General features: G+C 37.6%; 2 protein-coding genes across 2 annotated transcripts in view; one reads left to right on the forward strand and one right to left on the reverse strand.

The window, feature by feature from the left end:
• Positions 1-14,737, forward strand: part of tmem266 (transmembrane protein 266) — a 31,999-nt gene extending 17,262 nt beyond the window's left edge. The window contains exons 4-11 of the mRNA XM_055034834.1: positions 4,512-4,666; positions 6,048-6,121; positions 8,163-8,219; positions 8,308-8,446; positions 9,618-9,733; positions 10,445-10,637; positions 13,365-13,427; positions 14,011-14,737. Of these exons, the coding sequence (XP_054890809.1) occupies positions 4,512-4,666; positions 6,048-6,121; positions 8,163-8,219; positions 8,308-8,446; positions 9,618-9,733; positions 10,445-10,637; positions 13,365-13,427; positions 14,011-14,648 (1,435 nt within the window). The 3' untranslated portion in view covers positions 14,649-14,737. The remainder of the gene's footprint in view (positions 1-4,511; positions 4,667-6,047; positions 6,122-8,162; positions 8,220-8,307; positions 8,447-9,617; positions 9,734-10,444; positions 10,638-13,364; positions 13,428-14,010) is intronic.
• Positions 14,738-15,597: 860 nt separating this feature from the next.
• Positions 15,598-22,108, reverse strand: etfa (electron transfer flavoprotein subunit alpha). The gene is made up of 12 exons (XM_055034849.1): positions 21,994-22,108; positions 20,342-20,491; positions 20,025-20,106; positions 19,691-19,773; positions 19,499-19,598; positions 19,247-19,357; positions 19,035-19,136; positions 18,846-18,914; positions 18,683-18,765; positions 17,307-17,372; positions 17,100-17,180; positions 15,598-15,953 (listed from the first exon to the last, which is right to left on the reverse strand). The coding sequence occupies exons 1-12, from the start codon at positions 22,030-22,032 to the stop codon at positions 15,918-15,920; spliced, it is 1,002 nt and encodes a 333-aa protein (XP_054890824.1). The 5' UTR covers positions 22,033-22,108; the 3' UTR covers positions 15,598-15,917.
• Positions 22,109-22,689: the final 581 nt, after the last annotated feature.

A 22,689-nucleotide genomic window follows, 5' to 3' on the forward strand; every position in this document is an offset into this window, starting at 1 on the left:
AACATTTTTATGTTTATTTTGAGCCATTCAGAACTGGACTTAGTTGTGTCCTTCATATTACCTGCAGGAAGACTCAAGGTCACTCGCTAGTAGATATTCTCCTTCAGGATTTCCTGCTTGAAAGCAGAGTTTACGGTTGCCTGAATCAGCAGGTCAGCAAAGCAGATCCAGAGCATCACACTGCCACCACCATGTTTGACTGTGGGAATGATGTTGAATGATGTTGATGTTCTTGTCCAGCATCTAGAACAACTCTTTGAAAGTCTTGGACAATACAAATTACAAAAATCAATAAAGTATTTTAGAATTTGAATTGAATTGAATTAATCACACTTAATTCAGGATTAAACCAATGAGGCAGTTATATTTTTACACATTGGCTTGGATATTTTTTCTTGATAAACGGACTCAGTATAGAAATTTTTTTTATACATTTTATTTTCTGATGATTAGAAACATTTAAGTAAAAAGACCAATAAAAGTAAACAAAAAAAAAACAATCTTGGGCTTTGGAAACATTTTCATCTGGGTTTTATTGAAATCAAGATAAACAATACAATATTTTGCCTATTGTGTGCTTACTCACTCTTTGATTTTATTTGTACATATTAACTTGTGTTTTTATAATCGGTGTACCAGAGAACTGAATAGATTGTCATTATTCTGATTGCAGCCTCTTTTTCTCCTGCTCAATCTCTTCACCAAAAGGTTTACACAAAAACAAATCTTTTCTTCTCTAATTTCAGTTTAACCTGTCACTGCTTCACAGGGTTTTTTCCACCCCTCTAGGGGGTCTTTTGTGGGCTCTAGTGTCCCTTACATGAAAGTAGGCTGACAGGAAAGGAGCAGGGAGAGAGGGAAGTCATGCAGCAAGTATCGTCAGGTCCGGGAATCAAACCCACGACGGCCGTGTCGAGGACTCAAGCCCTCCAAATGTGGGTTGCATTACCCTCTACCCCACTATAGCATGCCCACTGCTTCACAGGTTTAACTTGTATTTTCTCGTGCCTTAATTGCTATAGACAATGCAGTGAGACACTCCACGTGATAGGATAATGTAACTCAGCTGGTAAAAGAGACAAAACTCTGTCAGGTCTGTGCAGACGGGGCTCCAACAGAGCAGCGAGATCCACTCTGCCTGTGCCAGTTGTCCTGCTTTGCCTCTTTGTCCGTTTTGTGCAGCTGGAGCAGCTTTTCTGCAGCCAGCATCATTTACAGCAAGCCTTCACTTCCATCGCAGGTTACTATTGATAAGTCTCATGATCTAATCCCCTCACTCTGCAGTTGCTCGTCGTGCTTCGATCATCCCTCAGTGCGTTTTCTCTGCATAAGCTGCTCAGCTGATGGATTCGTGAACCGCGCACGGTGCGCGCTGCCCTACAGATTTCATTTATCTGCACACAGAGCGTGCATCTGTGTTCTTTGCATTTGTGCGTGAACAATCTGTGAGGGGTCGCTTGTATAAAATGACCCTGCTTTGACCCTAAACTGGTGATTTTTTGTTGTTGTTTGTTTGTTTTGCCTTCCTGCACTGCTAAAGCAATCCCTCTTCTTCATAAATACTTCAGGTCCTGGGTGTTCAAGGTTTAAAGAGATTTTCCTAAAATTATGTTTCTGAGCTTGGAGTAATTCATCAATGTCATTTACACTGATTTTAGTCAGGGTTTTTCTTTACAGGTTTATTAAATTAATACCTTTTCTGCCAGCCTTTTGGGACAGGTCTGAATGAATTATGATTTCACACAGCATGAGTTAAATTGTGCTTTTCAGATCGTAGCCTGAGTTTCCTTTGCTGCTCATTTTATCTTTTAACAGTTTTCTCACAAATGTTCTGTTACTGCATGAAATATCTTAATGAATAAATATTTTCTTTAGCCTATGTGGGTTGACATTTCTCCCTTAGAGTACGTTTGCACACGGGAAAAAACCATTACCCTTCACTGCCTCTTTGTCCCCCCTGGTGTTGGGCTCTAATTTGCAGGGACTGGCAGCTAGAGAAGGTTGCAATGGAGAGCTGAGTGCACCGCTTGATTTCTTGGCATGGACCAACGGCATGGCCAAACTCCAGCTGTTCTGATGACCTTGTTTTAGGATCAATAGACTGTTTAGATCTGTTAATAGCAAAATGACTCCAGTCATAAAGTACATGTGTCCTTTCCTTCTTCTCTACTTAAAGAAAACATATTTCTTTTAAGATTGTAAAGCTGATCGGAGTAAGTTTTCTATTAACTGTTCCGACAGACAGACATGAACGGATGGATGGATCAAAGTCAAAAGTTTACATACAATAAGTTTACTGTCCCTTCAAACATTTGGAAAAGTCCAGATCATAAAGCTTTGATTGTGGCTGTTAAAAAAAAAAATGCTCTACATTTATAACTTGGAAGAATCAATGCCTTCAGCTTTCACAAATTAATAAACAGGATTCATCATACTGCCTGACTTTTTTTTTTTACCTTAAAGCTCCATAATTAGGAAAAGATCCAAAAAGGATTGTTTGCTTTGAAATATTTTATTTTACACAAGAGACTGAACCAGTTTATACTGGTTGAGTTTCAGCATAAACTAAAAATTATTTTTAACAAATTCTGTGACTTTTTTTTCTTTCTTTTTTATGATAGATTTATGATTGTTTTTAATACCTTCTTTTCTTGTGTGCAAAACTGTGCTTTTTCCTCTTTAATGCCATTTTCATCGCTTTCTACTCCTTCATCCTTCATTTCTGGTTTCAACTGGCTGTTCGCTTCTTTGCCTCTTTCAACCGAAGCTAATGCAGAAAAGAAGAGCTTTTTTATTTTTTATTTTTTTACTCCATTTACCCTCAGACAGACATTGCTTTTAGGTTACAAATGATAGTGACTATTTTTTGAGAGAATTTACCTTCTGAAAGCAAACCGAGTAAAAAAGACTTGCAAACACACCTTTCCATTTAAATCTGACAAAGGAGCCTTGTCATAACACTATTTTATCAAATATAAATCTTTTTAAAAATGTATATTTAAATCAAAAAACATACTTTGTCAGAAATTATATCAACTGAGGGTGAAAAATACACATTCATAATGATTCAAATTATTACGCAATTTTTTTTTTGTTGTGCTTTAAATGTAAAGATGATATTGTGTGTCAGGGCTTTTTGAATCACTATAATTAATTTCAGTGCTGGGTTGATTTACTGTCTGGTGAGCTCAATTAAAGGAAATCTACTTAAGAAGGATGTTCCACATTATTAAGCAGGCCACAGGTTTCAAGCAATATGGGAAAGAGAAAGGTTCTCTCTGCTGACGCAAATCATCAGATAGTGTAGTGCCATATGACAAGGTATGAAAACATTAGATATTTAATGAAAACTGAAGCTTGCGGTGCACAAACCTAATATTCGGCCACCCCTATCCAGTACTCACAAGCAGAAACGGTCGCAGTGGGCCCAGCCGTACATGAAGATTAATTTTCCAACAGACGTGTTCACTGATGACTGCTGTGAAACCCTGGATGGTCCAGATGGACACAGTAATGGATTGGTGGTGGACAGCCAAAACATCCCAACACGGATGTGACGTCAGCAAGGAAGTGGTGGAGTCATTTTTTGGGCTGAAATCATGGGGAGAGATCTGGTCGGCCCCTTCAGAGTCTCTGAAGGTGCGAAAATGACCTCAGCAAAGTAAATAGACTTTCTGACAGATCACTTTCTTTCATGGTTCAAAAAGAAGAGCCGTACCTTCGGTAACAAAATCATCTTCATCCATGACAATGCACCATCTCATGCTGCAAGAAATACCACTGTGTCATTGGCTGCTATGGACATAAAAGGGGAGAAACTCATGGTGTGGTCACTATCCTCCTCTGACCTCAACCCTATTGAGAACCTTTGGAGTTTCCTCAAGCAGAAGATTTGAGGGTGGAAAGCAGTTCATATCAAAACAGCATCTCTGGGAAGGTTTTCTGACATCCTGCAAATAAATTCAAACAGAAACTATCCACAAACTCACAAGTTCAATGGATACAAGAATTGTGCAGGTGATATCAGAAAGGGGTCCTATGTTAACATGTAACTCGATCTGTTAAGATGTTTTCGATTGAAATAGCTTTTGATTTTAGTACATGTGACCACTGATTGCTGCACATTCAAAGAATGACTGTTTGCAGTTCTTTATAATCCATAAAATGTTTAGAAAATTTGCTGTGCATAATAATTTGGAACAGTCCATTTTGGGTTTTTTATTTTTGAAAAAAAAATACTCTTCTCATGGGGAGCTTTGTTCAGTAAAATTTGGTTTATACTGCAATAGTTCATGACTTGAAAATTATACTGACCATCATTTGTATTGACCATTTAAGAAAATCTGAGAAATTATCACTTGCATAATCATTTGGAACATGTTTATGCACCTTTCCAACACACATCTTGTCTCTTTGCATGTCTTGTGTTTTACATTCAACCTTGTCATAGATGTTACTCTTTGATGCTGTTAAAATATTATTCATCTCTTCCACATCTTCCTCTCCCTCAGGTCTAACTGGCTGAAGCCTTGCTGTGGACGCCGGGCGGCACTGTGGCAGGTCTGTCTGCTGTCAGCAGGTTTCAACTGTTTCCTGGTGGCCTGTGTCATCCTGGTGGTGCTGCTGCTGACAGTGGAGTTGCTCATAGACATCAAGCTATTGCAGTGTGAGTGATGCTTACCAAGATAACATGGCCGTGATGACGTTGGAGGGGATGGCAAGTGTGGTTTTGAGGATGTAATATTGATGAAGTTGGTGTGTTCTGTTCATTATTAACAGGCTAGACTGGATGCAACACGCCCTTGGAGAGACAGGAAAGTGGTCTGCTCAGCATAACTGTTTACTGATTGTTATTCAAAGGCACTGGGTCAAAGCATAGATCTAATACATAAGACAAAGGGGCAGGTTCATTACTCCATCATTAGCATGAAGGTTAAGATGCAAGAATGCTACATTAAGATTAAAATAAAGCACAGAAGGTAATTTTATTCAAATATACTTTGTGATAATGTTGATGCTTGCAAATATTAAACTGAAAAGAGCATAAACTTTCTTCAACTCAACTCTTTGTCAGTACTACTGTAAGACTAACTGAAATTCTGCAGTATATTGTAATCTTAAAAATTATATGATTAACTTGGAGCATTTTTCTTATCAACCTAAATTTAATGTCAGACATGTTCTAAATATATAATTGATCATCTGTACTCCAGCATACCTTCAATGATGACATTGCTATAAGTATTTGACATGCAAAAACAGCAAGTTTGTTTTTTATACTGTGTTAAGTCTCTATAAATTTCATCTCCAGCCACCAATACTATAAACATATAAACAATTAAGTCACAGGGAAACAAAATCACTGTCTAAGAAGAAAACCAAGTACATCTTGAATTTATGAACAATTCTAATATCTACAAAAAAAAAATCCTAACCTCCTACATCCAAAATTTTATTGTATTTTAAGACTCACTCACATTCCTTGAGGTAAAGATCTGAGTGAATTCCCTGCTTTATGTCCGCAGGGCTCACATGCTGACAGACCATTTTCCTCTGGCGATTTTCAAAATGTGTTCCCAGTGGACTAACTGAGTGATTGACCAGTGAAATTACCAACAGAGACAAATGTGAGAAGGAAGATAGACCAAGAAATCAAGCGATGCAGAGTCTGCTACTTGTGGGATTGTGGGAAGGACTTGGAGGAAGATGAATAGGCTGATAGGACAGATCACTGAACACAGCAAACAAAGACAGATGGAGGGAGATGTGGCGCGTGAAGACAAATGTCTCTGCTGATAGCCGAGCGCAGTTTGATGCCATCCGCAAGTGGCCTGATGAATAGAATGGAAGATGCAGACACGTGCCTGTACAGTATGTGGTGAATGAATATGTATGATGCTGCTTTAGGCTTCAATCTGGAGATGCATACGTGTGGATGCGCTGGTATTTTCACTTGATGTTTGATGCAGTGAAATGTATCACCTATGTTTAGCTCATGTCCCCCTCTGTCTTTTAAAATAATAGGTTACTGTGTTTTATGCCCTCAGTTAATAATGCATCCCAGTTTGCCAGCATCATCCACTGGATCAGCCTGGCTATACTCTCTGTGTTCTTCACTGAGGTGAGTCCTCGCCTGCTCAACACAATAGTAATCTCACTTTCAGCCAATGCAGCGACCTAACGATTAATGCTGCGCTGTGCAGTATGTTGTTCCAATGAAATGCACCAGCAGGTTCTCAACACAATACTGGAACAGCTTTGTACCTTTATTCACTGCACAAACACATTTTGGTACTCTGATCCGATAAAAATTCACATAAAGAAGACTGAATTTCCAAAGCACTCGTGTCTCTGCTGTTGCACGATCCATCTCAGGTTATTTGATTGATCCACAGCAAAGACAGTTTAAAGTGCAGATAAAGCTTCCTGTGCCACTCTCTTCCAACACCTCAGATGTTCTTCATTGATGATCATTTTCATTTCTTACACTTGACTTTCAAAGCTTTAGCTTCTGCTATAAGGCTCCATATCTGCATGTTAACTCTCTTCATTTATAAAGTATGTAACAAACACTTGTCTGGATTGGTTTAAGTTACTATTGTCACTGTTATTTTTACCTTTAAGATGCTTATTGTCAGTTTTATTTGTGTGATTTACACCATATTCTGCAGAGCATATTCACTGAAAGAAGCGAGAAATCAAAAATATCTGTAACATTTCTTTTACTGAAACTAAATACATTGCTTTTACTGTGAAATGGTGATATTAAAATAGCGTCACCTACAGATACCCAAATGTTTTGCATTGTGAAAACAAAAATGCTAGTTAGATAAACACAGACAACACAAACACAAAAACTACACAAACTAAAGGTGCTGGAAAAATTGGTACTTGAAAAGCTTTTCTTGCATATTTTTGCATTTGTGTCAACATCAGCACATGGGCGTTAGTGAGCTTTCACTTCCCCCATACACGTTGCAACACACTCAAGCAAACTTAATGCCTCAGAGCTTATGGGAAGAGATGTAGGGGAGGATACAGGTTAAGTGCCTTCTATCAGAATGAAGCTGCTCTTTTCTCTATTTGCCATAAATGGTAAAAAAAAATTATGTAAAGACATGCCTTATGTAAAGTTCACACACAACCTCGCTAAAGGCCTAAAACAAAGCAAAGAAATGAGAAGAAGCATGATCTTCTCATTTCCTTACTAACGTTATCTTATACTTTTTAGTTAAACGAGCTCAGAAATTTGGATTAGTAGGTTCTAATAATATATCCATTTACTCCACACTGGTCCAGTCATAATAATAATAATAATTATTAAAAAAAAAACACACATACACAACTTTGCTGAAAATATCTATAATGTGCTTGTATAATTAATAAAATTGGACTTTTTTGAATCGGCTTTCTTGCTGCTGCTCTTCTACAAAAACCAGAAATTTAGGACTAATTGAAAGATTCTATGCAGTTCCTTAGAGTTACCAGATTTCAGATTAGTCCTAAATGAGGAGTATGCAAAGTATGCAATGATTGATTGATTAATTTTCAAAAACATAAACTTAAAACTACAACACTCTTTTCCTTTCACTTCACAAATATCCATCACCTTGTGTTGATCTGTCTGATAAAATTCCAACGCATCTCATTAAAGTTTGTAATTGTAACATGACAAACTTCCAAAAAGTTCAAGGAGTATGCAAGGTAGTGTATATATGCATCTGCAGCCAAAATCCCATGGTTAGTGAGCAGACAAGGCAGCGTGATGACAGAAGTATGGGCTCAAGAAGAACAGACACACTGAGGTATGCAGACAATAGCAGACAGATAGTGAGATTATTCAAACAGTTCTTTTATATCTGCATGGCTCAAGTTAAGGTTATAAAAGTACTGACACATGTTACATAAACAGTCAAGACGTTCTTGTGATTTTGGCACAAAGAGAAAAGCATGAGCTTTTAAAAGGGCTTTTCAGGTTCCAGAAAAGGGGCAAAACTGCAGTAGACATGAAATACTATAGCTTTGGCTTGTATTACATGAAACTAGGTCCGGTAAATTGGAGAAATTAAGACAATGCATTAATTAAATTGTGTTTAGTGTGGGGTTTAATATCTACAGTTACTCCACGTTTCCATTTTTTTCTGTCTCGTTGCTGCTCTCAGACGGTGTTCAGGATTGTGGTGCTGGGGATATGGGATTACATTGAGAACAAAGTAGAGGTGAGCTCTCATGTGTCCCATGAGAAGTAAATTGATGGTTTCTTTTTCTGCAAGTGTTATAACTCAAGGTTTTTTTTTTTTTTTGCAGGTGTTTGATGGAGCTGTCATTGTGCTGTCTTTGGCCCCCATGGTGGCCTCCACAGTGGCCAATGGCCCCAGCAGCCCCTGGGACGCCATCGGCCTCATTATCTCACTGCGCATCTGGAGGGTTAAGAGAATCATTGATGGTGAGCCAGAAGGGGCCGACGTCTCCTCCATCCTCTCTTCACACAGACAGATAATGCACTGCACTCGCTGTGTTGAGTCTTGAGATGTATTTGTTTGTTTTAGTTTTTCCTTATATTGGGCAAGGTGCCATTTATCAAAAGTCACCTGTGAAGCTCCAAAGAGCTCATCGACACAGATCATTGGTCATACAGAACTAAACATGATGCTCCCTCGTGTGGCTGTTCAGTGAAATGCAAGATGAATTCAAATAAATATTGCATGGCGCCCTGAGCATAATTTATTTATAGTGACTTTAATAATAAAAAACATTTATGATTGAAAATGTAAACAAATTTTGGGCTATACTAAATTCACCATTCAGAGGCTGTAGGAGCAAATTTTAAATTATGTTATAATCAACATCAGTTCAAATGTTTGCCAGGAGGAGTTCAGCAGCGTGAGGGGGCCCCCTGGTGGCCCGGGGACTGTGGTTACCTCTTAAAACTTATTCATTGCTATTATTTTAAATTAATCTATTAACATTTTAAGGCTATTTTAAGTCACTACTTTTACTCCCAAAATCAAAAGTATTCATTGCATGACACAAAAAGTGCATGAGGAAAATAAACAAAATGAAGCCCTCAGTATAGACATATATCAGGGTAAAAGTCCAGAAAATTCTACAAGTTGTGAAAGTTAAACTTATCAAATATAAGACGATACATAAACATCAGGCTCATTTCAGGCTTGGGTGCAAAACCAATGAGAAAAAAAAATTCTACTATTGACTTCATTATTAATTGTGTGTAATATTTGTTTTTCACATATTAAGGTTACCTATAAAGTTAAATGTTCTCAAGACATGCAGCAGAAAAACAGACATAATTGGTTGCATAAAGTTTGTTTATTAATCTCAGCCACAGCATTAATCACTCAGATGTACATCTGCAACATTATGGTCAAAACATTTTCTCAAATGTAAAACAATCTGTCCCATGACTTATGGTGCATTCAGCAGTGTAAAAAACTGAAGGTGGCTGTCTTGTCTTTTGGCTCAATATTAGCATCTTATTCTCTGTTTCTTTGTTAATAAACCTTATAAAGCTTTCAAACGCAAGGTTAATGTCTTCACTTGAAATTCTTTCAAAAATTATATTATCTCCACTTAGATCAGTCTGTTTTGTTTTCCAGCATATGTTCTGCAAGTGAAGGTGGAAATGGAGCTGGAGATCCAGCAGTACGAGAAGGCTAAAGCAGTGCGGGAGGAGCAGCTTGATCGTCTAACCCAGATCTGCCAAGAACAAGCTGTAAGTTCTCACTTAGATCCTCTCTTATGTTGGTTTGTAGCAGCGTGAAACCAGCAGAGGGCAGCAAAATGCCACACGAGAGAAACAATTCCACCGCCGGGCAAAATGTATGAATCAAAAATAAACAAGAAAGAAATTACACTATGGTCGTGACATCAGTTTGAAGGTGCTCTATATTTCACAATTAATTATAAATTTGTATTTTTTCACTTTTGGTAAGTCTGCAAGTAATATAACCTTCTGTTTAAAAAGTATTTACTTCCATGCAGATTTCTTTTTTTTTTTTACACTCTTAAATGTTTCAAACAAATCAAGCATGTTTTGGTAGAAGACAAAGCCAACAAATCCAAATAGAAAAAGTAGTGTAATGAAAAACATCTATATAAACGAACGAACCGAGAGAAAAAAAATGAAGGACTGTATAAGGATGTGTTTTGAACGCGTTCAAAAGTGGAGATAATATCATTTTTGAAAGAATTTCAAGTGAAGATGTTAATCTGGCGTTTGAAAGCTCTGAAAGGTTTACTAACATAGAAACAAAGTATAAAATGCTAATAATGAACCAACTGACAAGACAGCCATCTTCAGTTTTTTTCCACTGCTGAACTCTCTCATAGCACTGTAAATAAATTCGTTGGGCTGAAAAACATCCCTTGTAAAACATAAAATTTCTCATACGTTTTCTTTTTCCTACGATTTTCTTCTTTCCAGTTTGAAATCAGACAGCTGAGGGCCCACCTTGCCCAGCAGGATCTGGACCTTGTAGCAGAGCGCGAAGCTGCCATGCAGATCCACCATATGTGGGGGAAACAGAGCAGCAGCTTCCAGGAGGTGGACGGGTTAGCAGTGGGGGCCTCTGACCATCACAGACCAGCCAAAGTTAGGGAGCCTCGGGGGGCAACAGGTAACCCACCCAAAACATCCTGTTGTGGTTTATCACTGAGAACTAAAAGGAGGAGGAAAGATGGTCATTCACCAATAAATGGTGGAGAAATTTAATATCTTGAAAGGAGCTGGAGGTTTAATTGTAAAGTTTGGGGTGGACAGTAAACAAGCAGCAAAAAATATATACTACCACAAAAAGGGTTGCAGATAACTTATTTGAAACATTAGAAGAAGTCCCTTCTTTATTATTTGTTTGCGATTCTTTTTTCTTAAATAAATCAGAGCCTTTAAAACTGTCTGCTGAGTCAAAATGGAAAAAAACAAAAAATGTGAGGAAGATTTTGTGAAACAATCTGTGACAGTAAACGCAGTGTGTCCTTATAAAGATAGCCAGGCATATAAACCATGTTAGCAAGTGAAAGCCATAAAACAAAAAAGAGCTAAGTTAGTTCACCCTAACTTAGTTCATTTGCAGAAACCTTTTGTTTCTGCAAACGTTTCTTCCAAACCCATTGGAGCTTTTAAATCTTTTAAAGTAGACATGAACAATAGCTCTCTTGGGCTTTCTAGAGGTCTTTTAGACGACGTTTTCCCTCCAGGCCTTCTTCCTGATTCTGACAAGACAGTCCCAATAAAAAGATTCCTCTGTGTTTTATATATCAGGACACAGTGATCATGATCTGGCCTTATCTATTTCCGGAATTATTTAAAACTAATCTCAGTTGTCCAAAGAAAAGCACAGCACATTCAAAACTGTCATTACGTAAGGGCAAAATTGAAAAGTAGCTTTGAAAAAACCTGAGGAGACACTATGATTCAAAATGTTGTTGAGACCCCTTTAGCAGTGACCCTTCATAGCAGATACTTCTGGTTTCTTTATCTAATCGTACTGTAATGAATTGTAATATTTAACATGCTAACTCTGAAACTCTGGAATCTGAAAATAATCTTTTTTTTTTTTTTTTTTTTTTTTACGGTTTCTCAGAAGTGCATGTTCAGAATTTTCAAGGATAGCAACTCCTTAAAAGATTCATCACTCTGTTAAATGTTTCTAATGTTCAGTTTGTTGAATTATCAGCAACACTTGTCATAAAGTCGTTGCTAATACGTTTCCTTTGTGATATCAGCAAACTGCCCAAACTCCTGCTCTCATCGGTGTGGTCACACTGCTAATCATCTGCTAATTAGTAGTTTAAACACCAGCATTAGGCTGCCACTGCTACTCCTAAATCCTACGGAAGCTTAGAGGGTGTTCTTATTTTTCCACCCACTGCCTTTCTGTTTGTGCTTCATTTTCATTTGATATAAAACAGCATTGTGGAATCTATTGTGTGTTTTTTGTACACTTCAGGTGAGATTTGAGCAATGTTAAAAGCTTGTTAAGATGCCATGATCTTTTATGTCTGCCGACATAAACGCACAGAACTGATATTAGTACCGCCTCTGCATATTGTCCAACATATAATGTAACAGAACAATTTGTCTAGTTGACTTGAAAAAGAATACTTGGCAATTTGGCCCGCAGAAGGCAACAAAATTAGCAAATGAAGACAAGAATTTGCAGAAAATGTAGCACGACTTCCTTTATCCTCCACAGAATAAACATTCATCAAACGCTGTAAGGGCGTTGGTGTCCTCAGAATAAATCTTCTCACCTTCCTCATCAAAATTCTGGTGCCACATCTGCACTATACATCACATAGTGAGCCAGAGCCTGGTCTATAAACCTCTCTCACAGAGACTGCTCATAACTCAGAGGACACAGAGCACTGTCTGTACAGGTGATGTCAGGGGCTCACAACACCGAAGCATTTTCTTTATCGGCGTAATAAATCACAGCGTGAAACAGATGGCATGTTTGAAGTTGGACTGCATTTCAGTTGGCCTCGAAAGTCTCACACTCAAGTGGTATTGATCATTTGGGGAATGGTGTCTGTCGCTGTTTGGACTGAACAATGAAGACAGACTCATAAAAATAAAATCCTAAGCATAAATCAATATACTGCAGAGTCTGGCATATTAACAGTTATACAGAGAGAAATTTACAAAAATGCATATTTGTAAAATACAAATGTGTCACAAATTTATCTGAAATTATCTTTTTTTTTTTTTTTTTAGAAATGTCTAGGAATTTATGTCATTTACTTTCTGTTTTTTTGAAGAATTTAATGTGATCTCATATGTTTTACATTTAAATGTATCTGCAACAGAAATTAATCTTAAAATTAAATGTCATTTCAGTATGTATGTCCCTTTATTATACTATACAACAGCATAGTGACCCATTCATTACAATGAAATACAGAGTTTGCTTTTGACAGTTTAGTTGTTTTGAATTTGGTTTAATTTTATTTGCTTAACATTTTAAAGCAAAACAAAAAAAACATCAGTCAGCAAATATTTCTTGGGCTCACCTGTAAAAAGTTGAACAGTACATATTAACAAGTTATTACACAGAAAGATACAGATCACATTAATATTGAAAATCCAGCAATTGTGTTGACCAGTTAAATTACCAAGAGAGACAATTTCATTTATGCATTTTATTTATTATTTACAACTTATTTGTTACCACATCTCTAGTTTAATGATCCTCGGAGGTTGTATTATCATAAATGAGGATTTTAGGAATCATTTTCTTCTTTCTTATTTACTAACACTGATTTTGTGTTTCACCGTTAATTTATAACTACTGCAGTGTACACTACATTTACACTGACATGAGCTCTTTTTTTTCTATTTTCAGATCATCATGGTCAGGATGACATGAATAACTACATCAGCCAGTACTACAGCGAGCCAAGCAGCGGTGAGTATCAGCAAACCAAAACCGTGGTATTGTAAGCTATTTGTTCTATTTGAAGTTTTTCACATTTTGTCATATTGCAAATGCTAATACACAAAACTGGGCTTTTAATGGATACCCCAACAACAAGCAGTCCATAACTGTTAAACAGGAAAATAGCTCAAATTTTTGTCCAACCATTTTAGGAAATTGAGACAGAAAGCTCCTATTCACAGACATAAATCTACTGTGAATAGATGATCAACCTAAACTTTCTCTCTATTTTACTAAGCAGGTTACTTTTAAAGGCAACAGTTTCCACTGCATTTTATTTAATGGCATCAAAGTAAAGGGGGGCGAATATAAAAGTACACAAGTCTCAGTCTTTTTATTTGTGAAGATTTTTGATATTTTTTCTGGTTCTTTCACTTCACAATTATGCCCTTATTTAGTTTTGTCAGTCGTATAAACTTCAAAAACATTGAAGTTTGTTGGTGTAATGTGACAAAAGATGACAACGTTCAAAGGTATACAAATGTTTTTGTAGGAACTATCTGTGAGATTACTTTATTCCAAAGTTGTTTTATTAATTTTTTATTTTTTGCAGATATGGGGATCCCAGACCCAGCCCGTGTCATCACCACGGCAGCGATAGATGTCCATCTGCCCAACAACCCCAGCCAGCTTCCCTCTACCTTAGTTAGCGCCGACGCGGCGCTGTCCAGCCGACTGCAGCGCACCAGCAGCTCTGTGAGCGAGGCGTCCACCACGGCCGTGTCCCGCAGCAGCTTCAGCGCCCGTCAGCACAGCATCAGCAGCCACACGCTGGGCTCCAGCATGGACTGCAGCTCCACGGTGCGCGAGGCCTCCACCTCCACGGACTACAGTGACCAGCGCTGCTACCCGCCACCGTACAGCAGCCCGCTGGCCCTGGGCCCCCAGCCACGAGGGAATCCCAGTGCTGTGGTGCAGGAGCTGCTCTACTCACTTTCTGAGGACTCATGTCTCACTCAGAAGGGCTTGGACCCTGTAAATCTAAAACCGCCCAGTCCGACCGGCTCCACCAAAACCAGCCCAGAGCTGGAGCGCAGACTGAACATTTATAACAAGAGGAACCAAGAGAGCCGGATCGGGCTTCACAACAAGCCGGTTATCCACCTGCAGGGTAACGAGCCTCTGCTTGAGGAAAAATACAGGATGATGGGATCGGTGGAGACTTCAGTCAACCACCTGTCAGAAGCGTAGGACTTCACAGACCAACTAGGGAGGCTTGCTCCTCTGATCAAGTGCAAAAAAAAAAAAAACCTCAACTACCCTGACAAGTCACTGGCACATGAACTCTTCCTTAAATCCTCTTTATATTGCTGGGACTAAAGAGCATGAACTCACATCAAGGGGCACTGATAAAAATAAAGACAGATTATTCATCAGGCTACACTTTTCAGGAATTGACAATTTCTTACTTTTCCTAACACAAACCAGCAGCGTGAACAAGGTCAGGCATTCCAAGAAAAAAAAAATACTGCCTGTGCAGACAAGTTTGCTTTTCTTTTCATGTTTTTTTTTTTGTAGAAAATGAAGAGGGAAAGGCGATGGTGCTGAGGGCTGAACGTTATTGTTCTTACACTTTAGAGCTCTCCAAATAATCTTGTCTCGTTACATCACCGGGAAACATGCAGCAGTGTCTAAGTCAGCGTCTCCAAATTTATTGACAGTCCTTCTTGATGGACTCCTGCAGGGCAAAATATTATTATCTCAACTTCTATTCTTTGACTTTCTACATGTTTATCTACAGTCAGAGTTAAAGGGATTTTATCTTTGGACTTTTAAAATGTCAGATGATTTGTAATTACTCCGGGTGCCATGACTGGAAGCTGTCCAGCCCCAGTTTAATAAGATTATTCAAGATTTTGCCAATCCACATTAAGGTAATTAAAACCCTCCAGGTTTCATGTAAGCTTAAATAAATGTTTTTTTCCCTTTGTTTTACATAATTTTGTGTAAATATTCATAAAAGAGAATGACTGTCTCACAAAAGAGCAAGAAATGTGAGTTCAAATAAAGTGCAAAAAAAATAGATATGATAGCATGAACCTTTAAGATTTGTGACCACATTGGAAACTTTCTAAACATTTCTCTGATCAAGGTTATCAATGCTGCAACTTAATAAAAATCAAAACATGGCAAATTCGTAGACGTTCTGAGATATGTGTTTAATACACTGCTTTTCAAAAGCATCTCTTTACTTACTGTACATTTTCTTTTCCTTCTTACATGTAAGATTCAGACATCCAAAAGTACTGTTCCAAGACTTTAAATACAATTTACATGTACTACAGAAAGCAAAAAGATGCAAGCAGAGGTTAACCATTAACCATCTGATATCTGCAGTCTACATTCAAACTGGAATTAAAAGAATGGGATTTTGTAGAACACCAACATACAGCTTTAAAAACGTGTTAAGGCGTTGACTGTTTTCTATGGTTGCTCTGGTTCACGCTGGTTCGATTCCCCTCACTTGCTTAGAGCTTCTGTCATCTCAGGAACAGCCTTCAGAGAAAAACAGATAAAATTACTTTGGTGTCGTTATCAGTGCCGTTATTTCAATAATGTTCATCAATGTTCTCCAATAAACCTCTTAGGCTTTTGAAGAAGAGATTAAAATTCTAAATAATGAACTCCATCTAGTATGTATGTGACTTCTGAGGGGAGATTATTGCAGTGCATTTAATTTATGGGGTATCAGTGGAAAAGAGGTTGGAGAAAAAAAAGCTAATAAATAAAACCACTTTTCATCAACTTTTCACCCCCCATAATAATGCACTACTTTCTCTTAACTATCTCTTAAATGCCTGAAATCTCAACATAATGCTGCAGTTTGTGGCTGCAATGTCACAAAATGCGGAGGAGCTTAAGAGGTATGAATCCTTTTGTATGATGCTACAGACTCAAGCGATGAATATGCATGCTAATTTATTCACATGCCTCCACATTTGACTCGAGCAGCGTCTGAGGAGAATCATCAGTCACTGCCCGAGTTCCTGCAGGATATCAATGTCCATTTAGGAAAAAAGTAGAGAGCCCATCCATTTTAATCAGTTATCTGAGGAGTGATCACATGTAAGATGATCTCACCCAGCAGGTCACAACTCTGCTGCCACCAGCTTATTCCTAATCACTCCTACAGAGTTTGTCAGGACACCTGGGCTGCTCAGCCACTACTGAAGGGCTAAATAAAACATGACCAACAGGACACACATGAAAATATAACCTGCTAGCCTTTCACAGACGGCACTGGACTCCAGTGTTAGTCATGCCAATGCGCCTGGCTCGATATCCCCGAGCACCAACTTGACACAAGAAAGCAACTGAGCGTATAAGAGGCCTGGCAAGTCGAAGCTCAGAACGCCAACCGAGGCCAACTCTTATCCGGCTATTGATCAGTTTTGATATCTCCTGAGATGCTAATGTGGTCTCCTCATGGCAGCACGCACCAGCCAGAACCCTCCTTAGATTAATTCAAGGGCTTAATAATTCAGCAGTTGCACATTTCCATTAGGTGGAATAAGGCATCCTGCAAAATTTATAAGTTAGGAAACAAATGTTATATTCTGACTGTTATTCTGGACTAAAAGCTAATAAAACGCTGAGTTTGCCATACCTTAATACAAGTTTGTTTTGCTCATAGATCCTCACCTTGAAAAGATCCGCCACAAGGCCATAGTCAGCCACCTGGAAAATGGGAGCTTCAGGGTCTTTGTTGATGGCAACAATAGTCTAAAAGGGAAAACAATATGTTAGAAATGCCTGAAATTTGTGTAAAACACCACTAGTGCTGGATACAGGAAAGCAGAAAAATGGATTTATAAAAATAAAATGTTTGTCTTTGTTCTCCAACTTTACCTTGCTGTCTTTCATTCCAGCCAGGTGTTGGATTGCTCCAGAGATTCCAACTGCAATGTACAACTCCTAAGACATTAAACATGAATAGAGGTTAGTCATGAATAAACACAGCTAAACCAGCACAGACAACCCAGGTCAAATATTTAATGAAACCTGCAACAAAGTTTTTCACTACCGCAGATAAAGTCGTTGGCACCGGTAGTAAAGATGTGTGAAAAAAGATATAAATCCATTGCATTCGATGCAGCAGCATTTAACAAACTCATCAGATGCACAAATATTGATGTCCATCAATGCTATTCAACCACACTTTGCTTTAAAAAAAAGAAAAAAAAACAGTACTTGGTGGTCTCTTATATTTTACAAAACTGACACATACAGGGAGAAGCATCACAAATCCATCTCTCTAATCAAGAGAGAAAAGCCACGGCTTTGTGTTGATTTGGTCATAAGTTTAGTAAAATTATACACATTCCAGTGTATCAAATAATCTGTGATGTTAATCACAGTGGTTTGATCCCCCAGCATGACATATTCTCAACTGTACTTAGCAGTGAGCATGTCTTGCTTTGCTTAGCTAAATATTGGTGTCATCTGACAACAAAGATTGGTCACCAAGGCAAATATTGGTCACTGGACACTTGGTGACCAATATTTCACACTCGCACTGTATTTCGTCATTCTCTTAAACTGTGTGTGCTATAGTGAAAAATAGTGAACAATTTGAATTACAAATGATATAATCTCAAACATCCTAATATTTTTAAAAAAATGTTGCAGGGATTTCTTTTGGACCCCAAAATGAAATGAATACTCAGAATTTAAAAGGTAAAACTCTACAAATGTATATTTTTGCATATTTTTCCTAAAAAGTGCCAAAGACCTGAACTATACAGTGAATGTTCCAATTGAGGATTCAGAGGAAGTAGAGTACCCATGAATGATCTAATGCAAACTGAAAAAAAAAAATGATGAAAACGATATGTCTGAGGCTCTGGTCAGACATCCACTCCATTCTGCTCTAATGGATCAGCTAAATCACTTAGGGCCGCTAAATGTGCCAGTAGGCACATTTCAAAGGAGCCTAATGTGTGGATAATCACAGCTGGGGTATCCTGGTTGAATCATAATAGGAAGTTAAGCTTTTCAAAAGGAGCAGCCATCCCTATCTCACTGAATTGTTGCGTAGAGATAGCAAACGATTCTCACAGTAAAGTGTACAACATTAATGCTACAGCTGAGCGTAAGATCTGCTCAAATTTTAAAGAAAGCGTCTTCATGTCTTTAACCATAAGTTAGTCAATTTTCTAATGCTCCCTTCGTTTTATGATCAAATGTTTTCCACAAATCTTCAGCTGATGTCAGGTTGAACATACGGGTGCTACGATCTTGCCAGTCTGTCCGACTTGCATGTCATTAGGGACGAACCCAGCATCCACTGCAGCTCTGGATGCACCAACTGCAATAAAAAGCAGAAGATTTACATTTTAATCAATCAGCACAACTATAACAAATGAACCCTCATATTTCTCATCGTACCAGCAGCGTTCAATTTGTCAGCAAGGTCGTAAAGCAGTTTGAAATTCTCTCCGCTCTTCAAGCCTCTTCCTGGAAAAATGACAGCTCGATATTAGCTGCTTGGAGACTTTCTTTTTTTGTGCTACCCATTATTAACAGTGATAAATTCAATTTGAGATCTTGTGTCAAAGACAGGCGGTGGGTTCATACCTCCTGACACCACAACCTTTGCACTTGTCAGCTCGGGACGGTCGCTCTTTGTCAAATTTTGCTCGAGCCACTCAGAAACTCCAGCGGCAGGAGTAGAAGCGACTGCAAATCAGAATGGCGACAATCAGTACAAGCAAGACAGGATTTCGACACAACTTGCTTTGTTTTCTTTTAAGGCTGTACTCAAACACAGAAGGCTGAATCTGTAACACCTTCTTCTGACGCAGCACTTCCTCCCTCTGTTGAAGCTGCTTCGAATGCCGTCCCTCGGACAGTGAAGACCTTGACCGCCTCGTTACATTTCACCGTGCTGAGGGCGTTTCCTGTACCAAGATATGTTTCACTTCAAAACTAACCCACAAAATGAAGCTAAATCAATAAAAAAAAAGGTCAAAAATATATAATTTAAAAAGAAATCCGATTCAGAACAATGATTTGTAGAGGTCTACTTAAGTTTGTCATACCTGCATAAATAGTCCTGACAAAAGTATCTGGAGATTTGATTTCAATAATATCTGAAACTGGGGCAACATCCAACTTGGCAGCAACTCTGGGAAGCAGATTCTATTGAATGAAGTAATGAGAGGTAATACTATAGGTAATACATGACTGATCAGAGATGGAGGCAAAGAATTCGGGGTGTAGCAGGATTTTACCTTTCCAAAAGCAGATGCACCAGCACAGATATGAGTAAAGTTGAACTGCTTTTGTGTTTCCAAGATAAGGGGAGTCAATTCCTCTGCAAACCAAATAGCAAAACATATGGTCATATTAAAATTAACCCTCAGACTGCAGTGTAATCATAAATATTCAACTATAAATTACTGGCCAAGGTATCCAACAATAAGCTCTCTGTGCTTTGTTTAAAAAATTTGATGGTAAATTGAATGATGTCCAAGCTTTGAAAGTGCACTAATTTTGAAAATTTATTTAAATACCAACATTATAATAGGAACAACTTGTTCAATAAATGTGTTATGATCAACATACCTGGCAAGGCACCTTTGTAAGAGTCATGTTGAGCCACCAAGATCTTCTTCACACCCTGCACTTTACTGATCTCCTCCACAACCTCAAAAGAAAGAAAAATTATGTTGGTTAACAATCAAGAGTTTGCATTAGTGATGGTATAGTTACATTCATGATTAATGTTTAATAGCTGATAACTTTAACAGACGCGGGCTTGATGCTTTGAAATGTGTGGCTCATGAATAAACCTGTTTCAGAGCAAGTTTTGTTTCTAACAAAATGCTGTTCATATAGTTTTAGTTTAAAAAAAAAAGTTTAGCAGCAGAAATACATCTTACCTTTGCACAGTTTGTTCCTGCAACCAGACAAGACACATCTCCGCCCAGCTTACCGGCAGCAGTGATGGCATTGAGAGTAATGGGGGTCAGCTTGTCATTGTTGTGTTCTGCGACGACCAAGGTGCTCTGAAACCTCTGGATGAGGCCAGTCTGTTGGGAAATACAAATCAGTCACCATGTGTGGACGCAGGCTGTGAATGAATAGAGTCGATGGGAGGGAGGGAAATCGGGGTCAGGAGGGCACCTGTCAGCTCAACAGTTTGGTATTCAAACACAACATACTGGCATAATATTTCTGACTCAAAATATTTGGCCAGAAAAAAAAAAAGCTTGAAAATACAAATTAGGCATATTCTTAATAACAGGGCTAATTACAGCTCTACTTAGTGGACTTTGTAGAAATGTCAAAATGCATTACTGCCCAAATTCCTTTGCTCAACTACAAGACATAGAACACATAAATGGCATTAAACAATATGTGAAAGCATGCTCATCCCCTCCCTTTAAAAGGCCTAAAATAAAAATTTTGAAATGATGGCACATTCAAGATTGTCTTATTATTTTAGCAGCATCAGCAATAACTCTTGGACTTATGAACTTGTGTTTCAAATAAAAAGCAGTTTGAGCATGGTGTCCATGTTAGTATTTTGTGTAAATAATGTAAAACTGTGTTCCATTTACTCGAATTTATCGCACCACAGAAATCCTTTACCAGCACATGACATTCTGTGGAAACTAGTGTGGGGAGAGTCCACATGGAAGATTATGACAGCAGGTAAATAACCTCTAGACAAGCCACATCCAGCTGTGTCATAACCAGACAGGATATTACCAGCTGAATCTAGACATGATGGATGTGATACATGATACGAAAGGACATTCAGATAAAGTACAGAAAATAAAGCAGATGCACAGTTTTTTTTCTCATTAAATGCTAATAAAATTAAAAACAGTAGTCTAGAGATGACAGCTTCAAATTAGTTTAGCAGCAGAAATACATTTTACCTTTGCACAGTTTGTTCCTGCAACCAGGAACAAACTGTATTGTTTGTTCTGCTGAATTTTATTCAGCAGAACAATAAAAAACAGAGTAAGCATACATTTCAACATTTTAATAATATTATAGCTTTTTAGAGGAACCCTACAGTTTCAGTCAGCTTAAAAATTTACATTAGCATGATGTTAAATTCCAAATTACGCCTGTGTTGTTTACATAAACTGTTAAGGTATTAATTTTAGAGATGACTTTAAGAGAAAGTAAAATATAACGTATAACAGTGATAAATATTAAACTACAATATATTTCATAATAGTATGGCGATGTTTGTCATTGACAAAGTTGCAGTTTCGTAACTAACATTACGATGTTTCATAAGAGCTAAGCTAGCGATGTCAACACAAAAAGAGAACTGACTGAAACAAAACCTTACATTTCAGCTTCTGTCGTGTCTAACATGCAGATAATAATTGATGCAACGTCAGAGGTGACTCGATGCATATGCAAAATGAAGTAATTGCTCATTGAGTCCAACCAAATGAGCTAACCAGTTAGCATCAACAACAAAAACACGTTAGATGGGTATAGCTTCGGGAACTTTAAACATCTAAAACGGAGCAACACATTGGCTGCAATAGAACAGTAAAACTCTTACCAGATTCCTCAGAGATGATTTGTTTAAAACTCTGTTCATAATGGACACCTCACGTTTCGTCTAGCTTCAGCGTAGGGATATCCACTAGTGGACTTTATGCAAGGACGTTTGTAGGAAAATCTCGCGAGAGAATCCCGAGAATTTTTCGGAGCGCTTGGCTGCATTTCTCCATTTCTCCATGTCGCCTTTTAATTGTACAATTTTATTTATTTTTTATTTATTAAGCTTTAATACGTTATTTAAATAATGTTTGTTTTGTTTCAATGCCTCAATAAAAATATATGTAACTATATACACACACACACACACGCACACGCACACACGCCTACGCTCACACACTCGTACGTCTATCTATCTATCTATCTATCTATCTATCTATCTATCTATCTATCTATCTATCTATCTATCTATCTATCTATCTATCTATCTATCTATCTATCTAAGCATACATTTCATATATATATATATATATATATCATATGATATATATATATATATATATATATATATATATATATATATATATATATATATATATATATATATATATATATATATATATATATATATATATATATATATATATATATATATCTCCTTAAAATTCAGTACTGTGAAAGCAAGTAATTCTTTACAAAAAATTTAACTGTTGTTCTATTTACTATATTTTACTATTTAAAACAAAGACATTTCTCA

This window comes from Poeciliopsis prolifica, unplaced genomic scaffold (assembly GCF_027474105.1).
Source record: "Poeciliopsis prolifica strain line A6 unplaced genomic scaffold, Auburn_PproV2 SCAFFOLD001, whole genome shotgun sequence".
Lineage (NCBI taxonomy): Eukaryota > Metazoa > Chordata > Actinopteri > Cyprinodontiformes > Poeciliidae > Poeciliopsis > Poeciliopsis prolifica.

Excerpts from the sequence above, each read along its gene's own strand:
- etfa (XM_055034849.1), bottom strand. The coding sequence starts at position 22,032 with ATGAACAGAGTTTTAAACAAATCATCTCTGAGGAATCTG. Across the intron at positions 20,107-20,341 it reads CAGGAACAAACTGTGCAAAG|GTTGTGGAGGAGATCAGTAA; the intron begins GTAAGATGTATT and ends CTTTCTTTTGAG. Across the intron at positions 19,599-19,690 it reads GTGCATCTGCTTTTGGAAAG|AATCTGCTTCCCAGAGTTGC; the intron begins GTAAAATCCTGC and ends TTCATTCAATAG.